Raw genomic sequence first — 20,974 nt, 5'->3', positions numbered from 1 at the left:
TACAATACAATACAATACAATACAATACAATACAATACAATACAATACAATACAATACAATTCGCTCTACTAAAGCATTTTCCTGGAATTACAGAACTAAAGCAGCATAGAAAAGTCATTGGTAAGTCTCCACAGTAACTGTGAAGCTCAAAAAACACATTATCATCTCAGTTAGTATAAGAATTGCATTTGACAGAATTCAGCATCTCCCTTTTGTGAGACAACCACTAAGAACAAAGTCGGGCTGGAAGGAAACTACCTCCACACAGCTTCTTGCTGAAACCTCTTTGCTTGCCCTCATCTGAGGTGGCTTTCCTAACAGCTACTTCAGTCCTCTTCTAAACAGTTCATGTATTAGGTGCCACAGTTTCATGTATTTGCTTCAGCAGCACGCCTTTCTAAATATGTGCATCAGGGAGGGACCTTTAGAAATCCAATAGCATGTTTATATAGAGAGAGATTTATTAAAAGAAACTGGAGTCACTGAGTCTCTCATCTGTACTGGGTATGAGCTACCTACCTGGAGGCGTGAACACAGGGTACAGGAGGACCTGTTTTGGGTGTTCTATTCAGATTTTAAATGGATTGTAAGAGGACTGCCCATGTTTTGGAAAGCAGTGTGTTTACTAAAATTGGCACTGGATGAAGTGGCGATCTTGACCAAAATTCCTTCCAAGTTGATATAACACATTAACCATCATAGGAGTTAATTATAATCGTCTCCATAAGAGGAAAGAAGTAGGACTGGAGATGACTCATCATATAAAGCGTTTGCCACGCAGGTGTGAGACTGCAGTTCTGATCTCTAGAAGACAAAGAGATAACTAGGTGGCCTTGTAGCTCACCAGTAATTCTGGCCTGGGAAGGAAAGAGACGGGGCATTTCCAGACCGGACTGGCCAGCCAAACGGCCATATCTGTTAGGTTCAGTTCAGAAACCCTGCCTTATTGAATAAGGTGGAGAACAATCAAAGAAGATTCTTAGACATCTACTTAGGGCCTCCTTGTGCATGTGTGTGTGCATATACCATCCCCATCCCCAACACACACAGTCAAAAACATGTACTGCTGGCCTATCTCTGATGCACCAGCTCCAAATAGTGACACAGGGACCTTTTATTAATTATGAATGCTTTAGGCCTTAGCTTAGGCTTGCTCCCAGCTAGCTCTTAGAACTTAAATTAACCTGTTTATACTGACCTACATTCTGCCACGTGGCACATGCCTCTCCTCAGTACCTGTACTTCTTCCTCTGCAGCTGGCTAGCAAATCTCTCTTACCTCTTTCTTTCCCAGAGTTCCTATCTCTGTCGGATGTCCCTCCTATCCTCTCCTGGCTAACTATTGACCATTCAGCACTTTATTAAACCAATCAGAAGATGCTTTAGACCGGTGAGAAAGGACAGAGAAACTTAAAGATTATCCCAACAAACATGCATACATGTATACTCAGATGCATACCACATACAGAAACACATACACAAAGGAAGAAAGAGTTAAAAGTAAAAATGAGGGGCTGGTGAGATGGCTCAGCGGTTAAGAGCACTGACTGCTCTTCTAGAGGTCATGAGTTCAAATCCAAGCAGCCACATGGTGGCTCACAACCATCTGCAATGAAATCTGATGCCCTCATATGGGTGTCTGAAGACAACTACAGTGTACTTACATATAATAAATAAATCTTAAGAAAAAATAAAAATGAGGTATAGTTTAGGTTGGAGTGCTTGTCTAACATGTTCCAGATTTGGGTTCTGTCCCTAGCACTCCTCCTGTAAAGCAGAGTGTGAACTGATACAGATGTTGAGTAGGTAATACTATTGGATGTGGTAACAAATGCAAGCCTTGGGCAGAAAACAGCATACTTAAAAAAAAATACTTTTAGGGCTGGAGAGATGATGGCTCAGTGGTTAAGAGCAATGGCAGCTCTTCCAGAGGTCCTGAGTTCAATTCCCAGCAACCACATGGTAGCTCACAGCCATCTATAATGGGATGCCCTCTTCTGGTGTGTCTGAAAACAGTGACAGTGTTTTCAAATATATAAAAATAAATCTTTAAAAAAAATTTATTTACGTGCATGTGTATGTTTTCCTGAGTGAACATGTGTACCACATGCATGCAGGTGCCTTTGAGGTCAGAGGGTGTTTGATCTCCTGGAAGTGGGGTTATAAGCAGTTATTAGATGGGTGCTGGGAATTGAAACTGGATTCTGTTTGTTTGTTTGTTTGTTTTGTTTTGTTTTGTTTTTTCAAGACAGGGTTTCTCTGTGTAGCCCTGGCTGTCCTGGAACTCACTCTATAGACCAGGCTGACCTCGAATTCAGAAATCTGCCTGCTTCTGCCTCCCAAGTGCTGGGGTTAAAGGCATATGCCACCACTGCCTGGCGAATCTGGGTTCTTAAGTCCTCTGTAAGAGCAGTAAGTACTCTTAGCACTAGGCCATCTCTCCAACTCCAAACTCCATGTCTCTAAGGGGTCCTTATTTAGAAAGTGATTTTCAATCTTTGGTTTTACATCAAATCCTCTGGGGGAACTTCAGAAGGCCCTGGATTCCATCTCTGCTCCTAGGCTGTATCCCACTTAGACCTTGAGGGTCAGACCTGGCACCTACCCTTTTAAAACCTCTTCAGACTGACTTTGAACCTCTGTGGAGAGAGGCAAAACCCTGGGAAGGCTGCAACTTTTTTTTTTCTTCCTCCTCTTCAGAAATTTCTGGAAGATGTGCAAACAGATTTTATTGATGTGGTTTGTTTTTCTAGCTGGCCTTGGTCGGACAGGTACTCTGATAGGCTGCTACCTCATGAAGCATTACAGGATGACAGCAGCGGAGAGCATTGCCTGGCTCAGAATCTGTAGACCTGGCTCAGTGATTGGGCCCCAGCAACAGTTTCTGGTCATGTAAGTGTACTTGAAGCTTGTCTCTGTGAGAACAGGTGGGTGTGGGGATGTGAGGGTGCATGTCCTTATGGAAAGCTGTGTTTTTGATGTTGTTTAAATACTATAGGAAACAATCAAGCCTCTGGCTAGAAGGCGACTATTTCCGTCAAAAGCTAAGAGGGCAGGAGAATGGACCCCTCAGAGAAGCCTTCTCCAAACACCTTTCGGATGTTGATGACGTTTCGATAAACGGGCTTGAGAATCAAGACAATGAAGAACCTGAGCCGGTAATGGAACCACCTCGGTCACGCTGTTGTTATTGCTGTAAATGCTGTTGAGATCCTTGTAGGGCATGGAGAAAACTATAGGTAAAGATTAAAATAAAATAAAGTGACTTTTAGGGGCTGTTACCACACAGTCATGTTTACATATATTCATAACCTTCTCTAGAAATGTTTGACTGAAAAGAAAGTTGTGTGCTTACAGGACATTTCGTTATCTTCCAAACACAGATGGCAATTATTAGTGGGGATTAAGCTCCTAAGATGGAGCTGGTTCCACCCCAACCTGAGCACACCATCTTCATCTCAACTGGTTTAGTAGTTCAAATGGAGAACTTTCAAAGAATCACAGTTGTAGCAAGCTAAGTTTAAGTACTAGGTTAAGTAGTAATGAATGGATGTTCAGATGTTAACAAGTTCTAAAACCAAAAGCCCATTATGTATCTTTACCCCTTCATAGAGGGCTTTGAGACCAGTGACCCTGAAAAGTCAGCTTTGATTGTCTTGAAATATGGTAGCTTCATTTTTGAAAACTGCCGTTTAGCATTCAGAAGAAACTCAAAGTGTGTGTGTGTGTGTGTGTGTGTGTGTGTGTGTGTGTGTGTACATGCACACATCCACACTCGTGGTTTTGTGTGTATATGTGGGTGTGTATGTATATGCCTGAATGTCTGAGTAAGTAGCCACTTGGCTGCAATAGAACCTAAGTTAGCTCAGTGTTTATTTTTTGTTGTTGTTGTCGTTGTTGTTGTTTTAACGCATGTAGTATAGTGATGATGATGAAGTCAGTGGAGTGACACAAGGAGACAGACTTCGGGCCCTGAAAAGCCGGAGACAGCCGAAAGCCAGCGCTATCCCCCTCACGTGAGTGCCTCCCTCCTCTCTGGTCACTTGTCTGTTATGTTTCCTGCACTTTTCTCCATAGCTGCACACCATTACGTTGCAGTGATCACTTGTGTGGTTTGAAATCTAGAGGTGTTCACCTGGGAGTGCTAAGCATGCAGTCTGAAGAGATGAGTGCATTTATCTCTGTGTCCCACTGTAACCTCAGGAGCCTTGATAGGTAAGAAAGCAATATTAGGGAAGTTTTGTCCATAGACAGTCAAGAGAGTGACAGCAGATGTCAAGACCAGGTTAACAGATTTGTCCCTAGGTATTTAAATGGTTGTTTGTTAAATCTACTCCCTTACACATGTCCGTCGTCAGTCTGTACACAGGAAAATTGAGTGAGTTGTCATGATGTTCTGTCATGATAAACTCATCCCCTAAATTATGTTTTTATAATTTGGAGGCGGTGTCCTGGAGATTTGAAATGCAGACAAAGGTTTATCACAAGAATAAGAAACTTCATAGTTAATAGGTGTCTTTATCCCCACATGAACCTCTTAAGCACTTGTGTTACTTTGGATCTAACTACAGGGAACATTCATGATTGACATACAAATATGGGGAAGCAAAGTATGAAGCTGCTGTACCTTTCTCTAGGCTCTCTACCATAGGTGATCCCACCCAGGCCATTGCCCCTGTCCTTATTGGTGTTACTTTCTCTGTGAGAAAAGACTGATAGAGATAAATCTCTTTATCCTAAATATCTGGTAGTACAGTAAGAAGTTAGTGAAGTGGTTCTTCAGCATGCCTCTGGGTCCAGCGCTTCTTGGAGGGAGGGTTGGGAGGATCCCCAACACAAAGTGTCAACATTTTCAACATAAAGTCCTATATGAATTCTGATTTTAAATATCTATTAAGAATTCTTTCCTCTTTGGGCTGGAGAGATGGCTCAGCGGTTAGAGCACTGTCTGCTCTGCCAGAGATCCTGAGTTCAACTCCCAGTAACCACATGGTGGCTCACAACCATCTGTAATGAGATCTGATACACTCTTCTGGTGTGTCTGAAGACACTGACAGTGTACTCATATAAATAAAAAGTAAATCTTTAAAGAAGAAAGAAAGGAAGAAAAAAGAAAGAAAGAGAGAAAGAAAGAAAGAAAGAAAGAATTCTCTTTACAAATAATGTCTTTTGTATAATTTATTCCATATAAATTAATAGATAAAAATACAGTATAGGAGGAACATTAACTTCAAATGCCATGTTTTAAAATTATCAATGTTTTTTTCTGAGCCCTTTCTAGATATTTTTATTCACAAAATAATCATCCCAAAACTAATTCTGTGCCTGATAGAGGAAGGTAGGTCATACCCCACAGCAGCCCTCCACAGACCTAGCTGAGCTTTTGAATCATGTGAGGGCTTACCATATATATAATTCACTTTTGTGTTGGAGTTTCTGAGGTGGGGTCTGAGATCCTTATTTCTAGTGAGCCTCCTTGCCTGCCCTTTGCTGTTGATGGTGGTAGGGGGAGACTGTGAAATCCTTTGAATTTGCAAATTTTGTGGGTTACACACACTTTGTTTTAGGATTGTCCATTGCTAGTTTATTTCTTTTTGTTTTGTTTTGTTTTGTTTTTTTGTTTGGTTGGTTTTTTTGTTTTGTTTTGTTTTGTTTTTTGTTTTTTGAGACAGAGTTTCTCTGTATAGCCCTGGCTGTCCTGGAACTCACTCTGTAGACCAGGCTGGCCTCGAACTCAGAAATCCGCCTGCCTCTGCCTCCCAAGTGCTGGGATCAAAGGCATGCGCCACCACCGCCCGGCCCACTAGTTTATTTCTTAATAGGTTGTTTTGCCCTACATTCAGAAGCCAGGTTAAGAATGAGAGAAGACAAATTCTACTTGGTCAAAAGTTCTTGTTGGGGGGGCTAGAGAAATGGCTCAGTGGTTAAGAGCACTAGTTCTTCCAGAGGTCTTGAGTTCAATTCCCAGCAACCACAGGGTAGCTCACAAACATTTTGTAATGGAATCTGATGCCCTATTCTGGTGTTTATGAAGACAGACCACTCATGAACATAAAGTACATAAATTTTTTTAAAAAAATCTACCAAACTAAAGTTATTAAAAAAATTCTTTTTTGTTTTTGCTTTTTATTTTTTTTGAGACAGGGTTTCTCTGTGTAGCCCTTGCTGTCCTGGAACTCACTCTGTAGACCAGGCTGGCCTCGAACTCAGAAATCCACCTGCCTCTGCCTCCCAAGTGCTGGGACTAAAGGCCTGTGCCACCACTGCCCGGCTTTTTTTTTTTTTTTTTTTTTTTTAAAGTTCTTGTTGGACTAGATAAGAGCACCGACTGCTCTTCCAGAGGACCCGGGTTCAATTCCCAGCTACCCACATGGCAGCTCACAACTCTCTGTAATTCTATTTCCAGGGCATCTGACATGATCACATAGATGTACAAAACACCAATATACATAAAATAATTAAATCATTAAAAAGCTTTTGTTATGGGCTGGTGAGATGGCTCAGTGGTTAAGAGCACTGACTGCTCTTCTAGAGGTCATGAGTTCAAAACCCCAGCAACCACATGGTGGCTCACAACCATCTGCAATGATATCTGATGCCCTCTTGTGGGGTGTCTGAAGACAGCTACAGTGTACTTACATAAAATAAATAAATAAATTAATAAATAGTTTTTTTAAAAAAAGCTTTTGTTATTTGCTGGAGAAATGCCTGGCAGTTGAGAGTCCTGCCTATGTAGAGGCCCCAAGTTTGGCTTCTAGCACCCAGATCAGCCAGCATATAACCAGCTATAACTCTAGCTCCAGGAAATTTCTGCACGTTCACACACACACACACACACACACACACACACACACACACAGTCTTCTTTCAAAAGTTCACATTAAATAGAACTTTCGGGAAATTTTACTCTCCACTCTATTCAGAAAAGTATTTTCTGGAACTCTTTTGTTAGATAAACTGAGATTATAGAATTTGTAGCCTGTAGGCATATGGTGACAGAAGTACAAGAAGATTAAATTTTAAAGAACCCCGTGCCCCGCAGAAGTTGCAGGTGGCTTCAGATGTCCTACCATTCAGCAGATTGTGCAAGGCTCTGGGCTAGAAGTCTGATGCGCTCAGAAATGGCTGAATGAGAACAGGTAGAAGGTTTGGGGAGAGCTCAGTGGGATCTACACATATATGTACTCATGTGTGACTACATACAGCACACATGCAAGAAACACCAGGCCAAAACTGGGTATGTGACACAGCACTTGGAAGGTGGTGGCAGGAAGATCAGAGGTTTAAGGGCATTCTAAACTACTTATAGAAAGGTCAAGGCCAGCCTGCAAAATAGGTGACCTGAAGACCAGAGGGAAGAAAAGGAAAAACAAATACCCAATTTTGAGCATGTACTAGTTACTTTTTCTGTTGCTATGATAAAACGCCATAACCGGGGCAACTTAGAGGAGGAAATGTTTATTTGGGCTTAAGGTTCCAGGGAGTTAGAGTCCCCAACACGGAAGCAACAGCATACATAGCAGCAGGCATGACAGCTGGAGCCGGAAATGAAAACTTAAATTTTGAGCTGCAGGCAGGGAGCACAGAGAGCCACCTGGGAATGGCAAGCTGCTTTGAAACCTCAAAGTCCATGCCCAGCGATATGTTTCCCCCACTGAGACCACCCATCCCACACCTACCCCAACTGTCTCAACCACCTGGGGACTAAGTGTTTAAATGCCTGAGGCTATGAGGGCCATCTTGGAAACAGGCATAGTGTGGCCACAGTAGTGAAATTGATGGCTCTTGGTCAGGTGCACTTCTGTAATCCACATCCCTGAGTGTGCCATTCTGTTTCTGTTCAGAGGAATTCCCTGGTCACAGTCAACCCCTGATCATATTAGACAGTCTGTGGATTGTTTGTGTGTCCTCTTCTACTTGTATTCAGGTGTAGTGTTTTGTATATTTAATGATGGCCAGCTCAAGTACTGTCTGTCAGTCAGTATGGTGGGAGATGGAGTCGAACCATTTGTCCTGTGTGTTGAACCTATTTAAACTAAAGTTAGCATTTTTGTCTCAACAGAAGCTGGACCACCACCACCCTTGTTTCCCGCCCCTTTGCCGTCACAGTTGCTGCTCTGGGCCTTTTAGGGTGTCTTAAATCCACAGGTGGCTCTATGTATTTTATTATATGATTTATTTTGGCTTCCCGATTTGAACATCTGTTCTTTCCCCTTCCGCCCTTTCCAGATGTCCCCTAGCTGTGCTGACCTCTGCACTGTGTAGTGTTGCCATCTGGTGGATTGTGTGTGACTACATTCTTCCCACCCTGCTGTTCTGTCTTGATGGCTTCAGAACACAGTAGCCATCTGGACCCTTTGACAGATAGTTTGCTGTGTAAGTTTCCTGTTCCATTTCTCTCCTGCCCTCCCCTGGTGTCCAATGTGGATCTCATGGTGCATGTGTTTCTCCTTCTGGCTCTCCTGGCTTTGTTGGTTTGCTTGTTTTCCAGGGTTCTCTTTCTGAATCTTTTCAATGAATGGGATGGTACCAGCAGAGGAGGGCCTCAACGATCCTTCTGAGTCAAGGGTGTTAAAAAATAACACCTAGTTTTGAAAGTTGTACTAGCTATTTATAAATGTGGACATTGGAATAGTTTTCTTGCCTGTCGAAACTGTTTAGGTAGTTGGGCTAACTAGCCTGGTTTCGTGTCCACCAGGGGGCTATATTCACTTCTCATGTTCAGTACCTGGAGTGTGTCTAACCATTTCTGCTTTTAGCAAATATTGGGCTTTGTAGCCTTGGGGGCTAGTGAGGACTGTGGCCTGAGTTCTGCCTGTGGAACAGGTCTTAGAGTCTGTAGAACTGTCCACTCTCATCACATCTTCTTTGTGTTAAGTAAGAAAAGAAGGCAGGGAGCTGGCTGTCTCCCTTGCTTGTGTTTCTGTAGTCTCTGGACTCTTCCTTCCATTCCCCAAAATAGCCAGACCATCTTTGTTAGGTTATGTGCACAAGTGTAGTCTCCTGACTGGTCATTTTCTCAGGGGAGGCACTTGTAAGCAGAAGGCAGCAGAAAACCTCCATGTGTAACACCACAGTCCAGAACCGCAGAGGGAGACTCTGCCTCACACCACCACCATCCTGTATCTGTTTTCTGAGACCTTTCTTCAGTTCATTCCAAAAATAACTTTTCTTGTCCCATCTTGGACTTAGAAATTACCAAAGCGTGCAGAATTCCCTTCTAGGATCTCCTCCAAAGTGAAAATCTGTCGCAGCCAACCCTGGCCCTTTGTGGTTCTGTTGAGGATTTCATGTAGCTAAGAAGATTTAAGAAGGAATCAGAGTCCACTCCATAAAACCAAAGAAAACTTGCTGAACACTATTTATTTATGATGGCGTTTCCTTGCATATCTTAGTTGAGTTTATAATCTCACATTTCACTTTTTTTTTTTTTTTTTTTTGCCTTTTCTACCTATTGAGGAACAATGATGCCTTTTACAGTTAATTCTTCTCAGACTGTTCCAAGTGGCCAAGATGTTCTGAATGGGTGGAATTGTTGCTAAGATTTGTCTTCAGTCTCAGCTTAAATGTTGCTTCTCCTGGGGAGCTCCTCCTCAGTGTCCTCTGCAAGAGTGTTGGATCACCCTGTGGCTAATGTCAACACTGCGTTTCAAGACCAAAGCAGGGTGTTCCATTTAGCCTGCCTACTGACTTGAATTAAAAGCTCTCTGTAATTGAGTCAAGTAACAAGTGTGATCTTCATAGCCACTAGCTCTTGGTGAGATTGTTCCCAAGAGACCTAATTTGTGGGTGACAGTTCACTGCTCCATCGTGATTGATCATTGCTGTGAGCTGGTGAGTGAACTTTGCCTAGTAGTGAGAGTTCTATTAGCTGGTGGCCTGGAGCCTAAGACCAGAAAGCATTTTATGTTCCCCATCTGCTGCACACAGTGGGGGACAGTGCTGCTACAGAAAGGTACAGGGGTTTGTGGCGTGTCCTACAAAAAGCTCTGTGGCAGTGATCCCCTAGAAAGCCATCCAGGCATTTTGAGGCTTGGTGGGACACTCTTGGTCCAAAAGATTATTTTTTTAACTTTGCTATGTATCTCACATCATTGTCACTGTCTATAAAATCTGGAGCTGCTGAGATACCACAGACAGGGCAATAGTCTATAGTTTGAGCACAGAGTAAGGAGGACTAAGGCAAACTACATTGGGGAAGAGAGCTAGAGAGAGGAAAAATGTAAATTTTGTATATTGCATGGGAAGAACCGTGTGGGCAGGGCAGGTGGCAGTGAATCCCCATGTTCCTGTGGCAGAGTTTGGCCTCCTCACCCTATCTGAGTCGCTTGCTGGTAATATATACGTGTAGTCCTGGAGCTTCCCTACTGTATTAATAGATTAACTGCTCAGGCCAGATGACCTGAGGCCTCCCTGGTGTGATTAGTGTATACTAAATTTCCTTCTGAGTTTTAAAGCTCCACAGAAAATAGTAACCACTAATATCATTATTTCACATTTGTTTACAACTATTTCCTAGGAAAATAAATACTCTGTATTTCCAGTTACCCTAAACAATACTTCTTGATTTAGCAGCAGATCTTTGTTTTGTATAGCACTTAAAAATTTCAGTAATTTAGGAGATCAGGAGTAAATTACCTTAGCAGGCATTGGTTCTCTCTCTGTCTCTCTGTCTCTCTCTCTCTGTCTCTCTCTCTCTCTCTGTGTGTGTGTGTGTGTGTGTGTGTGTGTGTGTATGTATGTGTATGTGTTCTAAAAGTTACCAAGCTTTTGACTTCAGATGATCTGAAATGGGGGAATAGCGTTTCAGAAAAATCCAGTCTTATTTTTCTCCCTTAAAAGAAGCAGCAGAGGAGAATCAAGTATGCATACTTACTGCCCAGAAGCCTGGAGAAATCAGCAGATGGATTTGGTTGCCTTTAAGCAAAATTCTAGATTCATATCCTTAAGAGAGAAATAAACATTTTCTCCTTGATTTGTATTAAAAGAAAGAAATTGTAGCAGTTGGATAAGAGAAGTAGCATTAATATTCTGTATAGCCCAGTACAGAGTAACCGTGATTAACAACTAACAGAATTTTTTAAGGAGAAGAGGGCCTTGAAGGTTCCCAACACAAGGTATGATATATAAGGCTATAGCTGAGCCAGCTAGTCATCTTATTGTCTACACATTATAGCCGTATAAATGAGTCCTCATGCCCAGTAAATATGCATGCTGATAATACGCCTACTAAAGTGTTATAAGTCATTTTAATAAATTCCATTTGGAGAGGAGAGTTCATGCCTTGGGGCAGCTGGTTCCTCGAGTCACATTTCTGTATGAGTCTACTGTTGCTGTTGGGAGTATTTCAGATCAGCTTGAGAGTTGGGCTAATTCATCAGGGCTAGATTGCTCTTCTCGTACAGCTGGAGAACCAAGTAGAGAGTTATTTAGCGTCCTTTCTATGGATAACCCCATTATCATCTGAGCTTAGGAACCGGTTGTTGTCAGTCACCCTGGTCATGACAGGCCTGTGAAGGCCTCCTTAGTTGGAATCACCTCTTTTTACTCTCTGGAGCCGGTCTCTCACAGGTTGCTTTCCCAATAGTAGTTTGACTCTGAAGGGAGGAAGCTTTTAAGTCAATGTTTTCTCCTTCCTCTAGCAAACAGCAATGGGAATAAATCAGTGCATATGGTTCTGAAGCAAAGAGTTACCTGCCAACATCTTTTGATGTTTTTTGTTATTTTTCTTCTGACAGTTTACTGAGAATTACTTACAGAGAGTGTGCCTGTTCTTTCTGATTCATGATTTTTCCTTCTGGGCAGTCTTCTGTTATGAGAAAACTTTTAGATTTTAATTATGACAAGTTTCACAGTATTTAAGTAATCGTAGTTTTGTTATGATAATTGAAGATTTAGTAAGTAGTTATGATGCAGACAAAACTGAAATTTTGCTTGAACATATTTAAAACTTTGCTCTGCATAAAATTATTGCTTTGTTGTTTATTATACTTTCTTTCTGCTCTGACAAGTGAATATTATGCAGCTGTTTTGCTAAATTTATATTTAAACACTTTAAAAGGGTTTATGACTTGTTTTTATGATTGAAGTCTGAGACCCTGCTTGGACAGGTTTGACTAATAAGTTTTTTTGGTTTGTAAATTGTACAGAATGCCAGGTCATTCATTTCCCCAAAGCAAAGCACCCTGGCTACCTCTATAATAACCCTCAAAGAGAGGTTGGTATAAAAATGTGCTTCAAGTCTGTTTTGTGTGTAAATGGCAAATGTGATTGTGCAAAATTGCCTCCTCTAACAACTATTTAACAGTTGTTTTAGTGAATATAATTTTACCTTTTTCCAACTGTTTTCAGAGTAATTCTTCAGTCCAGTGTTCAGAGCTGTAAAACCCCTGAACCTAACCTTTCTGGCAGTGCAGGCATTACTAAACGAACCACCAGATCTGCTTCGGGAAAAAGCAGTCTTAAAAGGTGAGAAAAGACTCCCATTCTGGAAAGTCTCATGTTTGTTTCCAGTTTACTCTTTTGGACCCTGCTTCTGGAGACTGACATGAAGATAGGAAGTTGGAGGCTCTGTGATGGGAATGGAGGCTGTTATGTTATTGGTTTTTCAGAGGAAATCCCTCTTGTTGGAAGTGTGGTCTCTGGCATGGTTTGATATGGGTAAGCTGAGAGTGTTGCACTAGAACTTTGCCTAAATGCTTGCTGTTGGGCTTGAAGGAAGCCTCTTCTTCCATATCAGATAGAGCTCAACAAGTCATGGCAGAGCCTTAGGACTCTCACCCTGAGGTCCTGTTCTCCTGCCACAGTGCTTCCTGGAACTTGCCACTACTTCCCTTTTTATCTCCTTGGTTGTTACTTCTATTTACTCTAGGCTCTGAGAACATTCTCCACCATCTCTGGATATCTGTCATAAACCAAAGACAGACATGTCATTCTCAAGTTATTCTGAGACCCAGTCCTGCTGAGCACACTATTGCTCCTTCCTGGCCCATGAAAAGCAGGTGTCCGGATCATGCTTGGGCACCATCACTTCAACTTCACTTGTTTTGTTTTTTGAGACAGGGTCTCTTTGTACAGCCTTGACTGTCCCAAAATACACTCTGTAGACCAGGCTGGCCTCGAACTCATGAAGATCTGTTCACCTCTGCCTTCCAAATGCTGGGATTAAAGGCATGCACCATCACTATCCAGAGATACTTCACTTTAAAACTGGATGGCTCTGAGGAAAAACAGGGCCTGATTCTACATTCTTCTTACCTCTTTTATCAATTCTTGTCTGGTTTGTTGGAAGCTTTTTCACCTTCATTACCTAGGTCACTGTAAGCTCATGCTTGGTATGGTCCACCATCACGGTTTGTCGCAAGAGCTCTGGGCACTCTAGGTTCTAAGGGAAGCTTTTGAGTTTTGCTGGTTTTCATTGTTGCTGAATTCTTTGTAACATTTCACTTTGGAGTTAGTCTCCTGAGAACAGGAAGAAGAACCTGTGTGGGTACTTGAGAATCTTCAGTCAGCCACTGACTCAAAAAGTTCAGGATTTAATTTTAAGGATTTTATATGTATGGAGTGTTGGCAACCACAGAAGCCAGGAAACATTGGGCTCCCAGGAGCTGGAGTCAGGGTGACTGTTAGCTTCCCAATGTGGGTGCTGGGATACAAACTCTGGTCCTGTAGAAGAGAAGCAAGCACTCTTGATGTCTCTCTAGCTCTGTTTTAAATTTTTAATTAGATATGTAGTTGAGTGTTCATGTTTCTTTTATACTGTGGTTCCAGCCGGGCAGTGGTAGTGCATGCCTTTAGTCTCAGCACTTGGGAGGCAGAGGCAGGTGGATTTCTGAGTTCGAGGCCAGCCTGGTCTACAGAGTGAGTTCTGGGATAGCCAGGGCTACACAGAGAAACCCTATCTCGAAAAAACTGAAAAAAAAAACTAAAAAAACAAATATACTCTGGTTCCAACTTGACAAGAAAATTTAGGACAGGGTCAGATTTAGGGTACACTATAACATAGTGTCTGAGTTCCGGCAGAAGAATAGAAGATGGGCCTAGTTGTGCCCATTTAATTTAATTAATGGTTAACCAGGAACCATTTATTTACTGATTGATTGACAGTACTGATGCTGAAACTCAGGGTTTCATGTGGACAAGACAAAGTGCTTTACTACAGAAGTAGATACCTAACCCAAGTCATGTCTTAAAAGAAAATTTAATGACTTGGATAAATGCTTCTGAAAAAAGTAAGAAAAATAAATAAAATTCCCATGTAAAATTTCTGAGCTATATAAGTCCAGTTTGAAATTATACAGTATGACATATAGAGAAGTATATTGTGATAATTATTTATAATATGCAAATTTCTAAATATGCATACAAATGAAGTACAAAAACCCCGTGCTCCTTGATTCTGATTGGTAGGACAGTTGAGGTTTTAGATTCCAACGTTTCCATTAAGTTACAGGAAATGTGAATACCTTTTATGTGCAATCAGACTGTCAAAAGTTCCTGTGAATGGCGGCCTTTAATTCCAGCCCCTAGGAGACGAGGAGCCTGGTCTACAAATCAAAGTCTAGGACTATGTAGTGAGACCTTGTCTCAAAACAGAACATCAACCATGTCAGAAGGTGTGGTGTTGATGTTGATATCTAAGTGCTCGAGCTTTTGGTATAGTCCAATAAAACTTGCTCGTTTGATTCTGAGCAATGGGGTTTTAGCTCAAACTTTGAACCACATCATGCCATATTCCACTGAGGAAGGCTGACTGTGCACCAATCCTTCTGTCTAGGTTTCTTGGCTGCACATGGACCTCCTGTGACCTCTACTTGTCCTCCCAGGATAGTGGTTTCTGATTTTCAGTGAGCTGCTCTTGAGGTCCTAGATTGGATGCTTTGAGGATTCTAAATAAGCTGGGTTAAATGAACTGGACCAAAGTGCCTTTCAGGAATTTTGAGTAGAGATAAGTCAAAGAAATTTGGAAGTTGAGGTAGGAGTACTGTGGCCTACATTCATATTACCTTAACTATTATCACCTCTAGATAACAGAAGAAAGGCACACAACTGTGCATGGCATTCCACCACTTCTAGGAGATGAAAATCAGAGATTTCCAGACTATAGCCTCCTGCATTTAACCTGCTGGATAATGTTCAGCATTTGTTTAGAGGGTTAAAGGAATTAACATTTGTATATAATCTACCCCAGGAAAAATATCTCAGCTGAGATGGTTAGGTAATTCTAACATACTTAATTGAAATCTCTTTTCTTTAAACAATAGCACTCCTCCCCCCCAAAAAAGCATATCAAAACAAAAATTTCACTTTCTTTCAATGTCCGTTCATTTCCATTCAGGCTCACCAGGTTTCCTGGTTCTTTTTGTGGGAGAGAACCTCTCTTCTGTTCCAGGTCCTTGCACTCACACACCTCCTGTGATGGCCCATGGCAACATGAATGTTTAATCCTATGCCCTCCCAAACCCACCCACTCCCCCTTTTTTGAGGCTTCTAGGATGGAGATTCTCACCAACCTCCCTTTGCACTGAGCAGAGTTTTGACACTATATCAAGAGAGACTTCAACTTCAGAGACTTCCCCAATAAAACCTCTTAAAAGAATGGCTAGTTGCCCTGAGAAGATGGGTGGGTTGTAATAGAGGTATTTGCTGTTGGAGGAGAAAGACCACTGTGCTCCTCCTGTCAGATTCCATTTGGACGGAAGCCACATCCAGTCAGAAGTCCTGTGGCTTCTCTGTGTGGAGCACGCTGCTTGTGTGGGATGGAGTCATTTAGTTCTTATACTGATGATGCCGTGTGTGTGTGTGTGTGTGTGTGTGTGTGTGTGTGTGTGTGTGTCCTTTTCATTTGTCAGGTTCTGAAGTAAGTCTGTGGGTTTCCACGCCTCTCACTTTCTATTATGACCACAAATCCATTATATAGCTCATAATTGACTTAATTGGCTTTTTTTTTTTTTTCAGTGTTCCCATATTAACTCTGAATCGCTCTCTCAGAACAAGTCTTGAACACTGTCACGTCTACAAGTGGAGGACTTGCAGATGCCTTATTTGGGCCATTCACCTCAGTTCACATGTCTTTCTATAGCTCTTCACTGCTGTGTTTCTGGAAGCTTCTAAAGTTTCTTTTTCCATTATTTCATACCATTTCCTTAAAATCTCTCATGTCCAGTGACCTTCTTATACTTAAGATGCATCACTCTGCTTCTGCCCACCAAACCACCCTAATGCCTATGGCACCAGGAAACTTATACTTACAGGGTGTGATGCTCAAGGTCCTTCATTGCTCATCTAAACTCATGCCTTGTGGTCATCTCTGTGGAGTACCTGCGTGTGTACTTCCTGGACTTTCTAAGTCCTTGCTGTGAAATTCATGCCCGTCTTGCCTGTCACTGCATCACTGCACCTGGTTCCTGTTCTATTGCTTCTAGGATTTCATATTTCATCAACCATTACCTCCAGGAGTCCCAGGATGTTCTCTCTCTATATTTTCTTCTTAAGTGCTGGTTCTCTCTGTACTTTAAAATAGTGAATATCCTGTGGAATGGCAGATATATTTCCACTTGGTTCAACCCGCCGATTATCTTTGCACTCAGTACTCTCTCCTCGTGTCTGTAAAAGCTACACATCCAATTCAGATGTGTCTTCTCTTTCCAACTGAGGGTCATCCCTAGGTCAGAAATAGTTTTGTGGGTGGGATTGTCTTTTCTCATCTTTACTCTCTTTTCCTTTTTCTCTGAAAGTTGCTGATGAGTTTGAGGTGTACCAGCACATTGTGGGAGGAAGAAAGAAAGGAAGGGTGAATCAGGTTGATTTTTGAGTGAGCCCAGAAGGAGCCCTTGGCTATCCCCGCCCAGATCTCTTTACAGACAGGCCAAGTGCTCCGAGAAGTTGGGTCTGGCTTGAAACCACCCAGTAATCCCTTTTTATCTCTTCCTTCTCTCCTCTTTCCCCACAGCCTGGCTCCTTGGAGGGAGAGGAGGAGTGCTTTGCAGCAAATGCCCGTGCTGGCCTTATGGTACCTGCCTTGCTCTGCTGCCCATGCCCGCCTGTCTTTGTTTATTTCTATTGCTTTTTTTTTTTCTTTAAACAAAATTTGCACTTTTCTCTGCCCTGCCTTTCTCTCATGTCTGCCTTTATGGTTGATGTTGTATTGTCTCTTCTAAAGGATGCCATTAAAAATCACACCAAGTGTGTGCTCTTAGCATGTCAATGTTCTCATTATGTTGCCTTCCTTGTCTTTGAAAATTTCCTCTGGGACACTTTAGAATCTTCATGGTAAATCTCTTTCTTTTTTCTCCTCAGTCCAGCCATTTCAAGGACTAAGACAGTCTTACGTTAAAGTAAAAAACCGGTGACCGGCACTCCAGGGAAGACTAGGAACAGAAAACCCCAAAAGGATTTAGCCAGTCGATCTGAGAACAAAGCAAAGTCTGCAATGGCCTTAGCTTCTTTCCATAAAAGAAGTTCATTCAATGAAGAACATGTCACTGGCCTCTCATCCACTCACTGACTCTGGAGTGTGATTGACCTGTTTGAGGGCCCGACTCTCCCTTTTGTAATCTCAAGTTGGACAAAAGCTGCCGTTGTGAATTTAGTCTCAGGTGTCAATGCCCTGTCCTCTGCCACCAGAGAGCTATCTGCTGAGTGTGGTACATGTGTGTCCCTGTGATGGCAATCATGTTCGCTGCTGGCCTCCAGAAGAGTGGATGATCTGATGGAGATCTCTTAGGTATTTATTTTTTTGTTCAGCCTGTGACCCCGACTTGCAGCTTATAAAGATGAAGGAGATGGACACCCCTCCAGTGGTACCCTCCATCTTAAGGTATGATTTGGTACAGTCGGCTTCACTTTCCTCTTGTTAATACTGTTGTGATGTTCACTGTGTGAAGTACCCGAGCTGCTTGTGTTTCACCAAAGAGTGCTTTATTAACAATCTGTGAACACTGCATTCAAACACTGTTGGATGTTGTTGTGGTTACCGAAAACCTGCCAGAGAATGTTGATGAGAGAGTTGGAATCCTTTCTCAGTTAAATGGTTCCTACAAATCCTTCCTTGTGTCGTTTAGGATGACGATTTTAGAGTGGAGATGTTGGGTTGCTCAGTCACATGTTATAATTGCGTTTACTCCATTACGTTAAAAACCAAACATCAACCCTAGCATTTTTCTTTGGAAAAGCATCCTAAATAATGGTGACTTTAAAAACAAAATTGTGAGCCTTGCGGTAGTGGTACACGCCTTTAATCCCAGCATTGGGAGGCAGAGGCAGGTGGATCTCTGAGTTCGAGGCCAGTCAGTGATATACAAGGAAGTCCTGTCTCCAAAACAAAAACCAACCCCGAAATCCCAAAATGGTTAACTCTTTGTAGAGTCTTTCTCTGTAATGCTGTGGAGTTTTTCCCTTTGATTCACAGTTTGATTTTAGTGACAATCACTTGCTTCTGGAGTTAGGCTGTTTGTGTAAGGGATCTCACTGTTGCCTTTGGTTAGGGAATATGACTAGAAACTGTAGCGTGCCTTTTCTCTTCACCCTGCTGGAAGCCAGCAGTACCTGTGCCATGAAGCAATTGTAAAACCAGAATTTATCTGCTGCCAAAAAAAAAAAAAAGACAGAGCCCATAATTAGAAAATACTTTATAGTTGTCTTGGTTACTTCCACAATTAAGGCTAATGGTTTTTGACTCTTCCAGTTTAGAAACTGGAGAAATGCAATATTGAAAGCCATTGACAGCCAATGCCTTCCTAAGACAGATGAATGTGTCAAGTGAGCAGGCAATCCCGCTTGAAAAGCGCCTTTCTTGTAGTTGGTATTAACAGGCTAAAGTCTAGTAAATTTAAAAATATTGAAAGACAGTGGGTCCACCTTTCAGTGTTTCTATCCTCAAGTTGCACTGCCTGGCCTTGGATTGGAGGCTTGAGGATTCAATGTAAATCCACACAGAGAGCCCCTCCCTAGGTAGCACATAGCTGTCAAACAATGGAGAAAGACAGTTAAGGTTTGTTATCCCTGGATATGAATGAGTTTAAGATCTAGGTAGAAGGACAAACGTTTCATTTACCAATCATGCTAAATCAAACTGCCAAAAGCTGAAAATAGAAGCTTCTCGGGTGGTTCTTCCTTCCTTAAACAAGCCAGGCCAGGTACTTAGGAGACAGAAGACTTCATTCCATCTGAACTAAGCTAAATGTGTTCTCATGTATCAGGATGAGTGAATAGGGCCTGCCCACAATGACTCGTGGTCAGCAAGTTTGGAAGAAAACCACCTGGGCTTCAGAGATGACCACAGTGCTTTTTAAAAGACACCTTTTTGTGTTGTCAGCTCCATTCAGCTAGAATTGCTGCCCTATGGCTCTTCCCTGTATTTAACTCCCTTGTTGAAGTTACTTAGGAAATGTGAGTTGGTGAGGACACATTCCCAGGAAAACCTACTTGATGTTGTCTGGGAAGAACTGCATAGCAACTTACTGGTGACATCCGGGACCCAGGAAGTCTTTGATAAAACTAATATAAAATCCATCCTGTTGGGAATTAATGAACAACCTCTCCCCAAAATAAAACTACCCAGAAACTTGTGGATAGAAGACCCTGTTGCTATAGAGGATGAATCAGTGGATATTGGATGGAGAGGCCCCTTTAACTTAAGAACTTTAAATACCTTTGTAAGTACATCAAATCCTCTTCCAGCAGAATTAATTAGAAAAGTATATTTATAGGTACCCTTGATGCTTTTTGGGGAACTCATCCCATCCAGAGTCCAAGAGAGGAATGTCTGCAAGCTGTGCTTCAGGACTTATAGACAGATTAATACAATTCTGAGGCCCAGCTATAACTCTTGCTTTGAGGCAAGAAGGATGGACCCCGAGCAGCCCCACATTCAAGGGTAGCAGTATTTGTCTAAACTAACATGACCACATGCTGCTCTTCTTCACTAACTTCCGAGCTTTAACTTGACCACCCAAAACCTAGCCCTATCCATTGTCCTGCCCTGCCCTACTGCCTCCCTCTCAGGGGTGGCTTCTACCTCTTGGCTTGGGCCCTGACAGGTCATAGAGGCTTCCCAAGTGTTCTCATGAGGCTCTTTGAGCATAATCAGGTCTAGTAGACCTTTCCAGCTTTCTGGGTAGTTTGTGCCTGGATTTCCTCAGGCCTTCGTTAGCTTGAGTAGCTGTCTGTGACAAGTGAGTATGTGTTCTAGAAACATCAGCTGCTTTTCCTTATATATATTTTTTTAAAGTTCTTACTTGCATTTTGGAAAGCAGTTGGTCAGAAACCTTAAAACCTATTTTTTTAGCTCGGCAGTTGTGGCAGGCGGATCTCTGTGAGTTCAAGGCCTATGTGATCTTCAGAGAGAGTTCCAGTATAGTTAGGGCTACACAGAGAAACCCTGTCTCAAAAAACAGACAGACAATAAAAACTATTTTAAGATTTCTCTCCCACTGAAGTGGCCTAGAGAGTGAGGATAGCCACTGCTCTTGCATTTCTCCATAAATCTGAGTGTTTCCCCATGTCACTAAGTGGAAATACTACAGATATGTTTAAAGGATTGCCTATACTGTGTAAGAAATTCCCCCCTTGATGATCCAGTAGGACTCACTGTGGACAGACATGTCTGTCAGATTGCAGTACTGCAGTTTTACATCCACTGTTTGAAGACTTTATTGTGCACTCATGTACAGATGAAGTTTTAAAATGTTACTGATGAGTCAGTATTTGCTCAGCCATTGTCTTGATATTTTATTAAATTGTATATTTCTAATCATATTTTTTAAAGCTGAAAGAACTGGTTGGATGTTTATTCTCCTGAAGGTATTTTTAAGATAAAGCTTCATGATAGCCTGTAAACTTGGCACATATGTAGTTTTTGATACTTTTTGTTGCATTTGAAAAATCTTGTGTATTGTAAAATGGTTTTATACAAAATACTAAATAGTAGAAATTGTATAATTTACAATCATATAATTAAAAATGTTCAACAGTC

General features: G+C 41.9%; 1 protein-coding gene across 7 annotated transcripts in view; it reads left to right on the top strand.

The window, feature by feature from the left end:
- The window catches only part of Cdc14b (cell division cycle 14B), an 85,134-nt gene extending 64,160 nt beyond the window's left edge, over positions 1-20,974 (top strand). For 3 of the 7 annotated variants that reach the window (XM_028781222.1, XM_028781227.1, XM_028781225.1), the window contains exons 10-14: positions 2,754-2,892; positions 2,999-3,158; positions 3,919-4,016; positions 12,352-12,468; positions 17,299-20,974. In XM_028781222.1, coding sequence (XP_028637055.1) covers positions 2,754-2,892; positions 2,999-3,158; positions 3,919-4,016; positions 12,352-12,468; positions 17,299-17,335 — 551 coding nt within the window. In that variant the 3' untranslated portion in view covers positions 17,336-20,974. Of the gene's footprint in view, positions 1-2,753; positions 2,893-2,998; positions 3,159-3,918; positions 4,017-8,229; positions 8,377-12,351; positions 12,469-17,298 lie in introns of those variants that run through there. The other 4 variants (XM_028781223.1, XM_028781228.1, XM_028781224.1 and 1 more) reach the window with 3 other exon arrangements.

This window comes from Grammomys surdaster, unplaced genomic scaffold (genome assembly GCF_004785775.1).
Source record: "Grammomys surdaster isolate TR1022 unplaced genomic scaffold, NIH_TR_1.0 375, whole genome shotgun sequence".
Classification (NCBI taxonomy): domain Eukaryota; kingdom Metazoa; phylum Chordata; class Mammalia; order Rodentia; family Muridae; genus Grammomys; species Grammomys surdaster.
The sequence above is the reverse complement of the archived record's forward strand: the minus strand, read 5'-3'. Positions and strand labels throughout refer to the sequence as shown.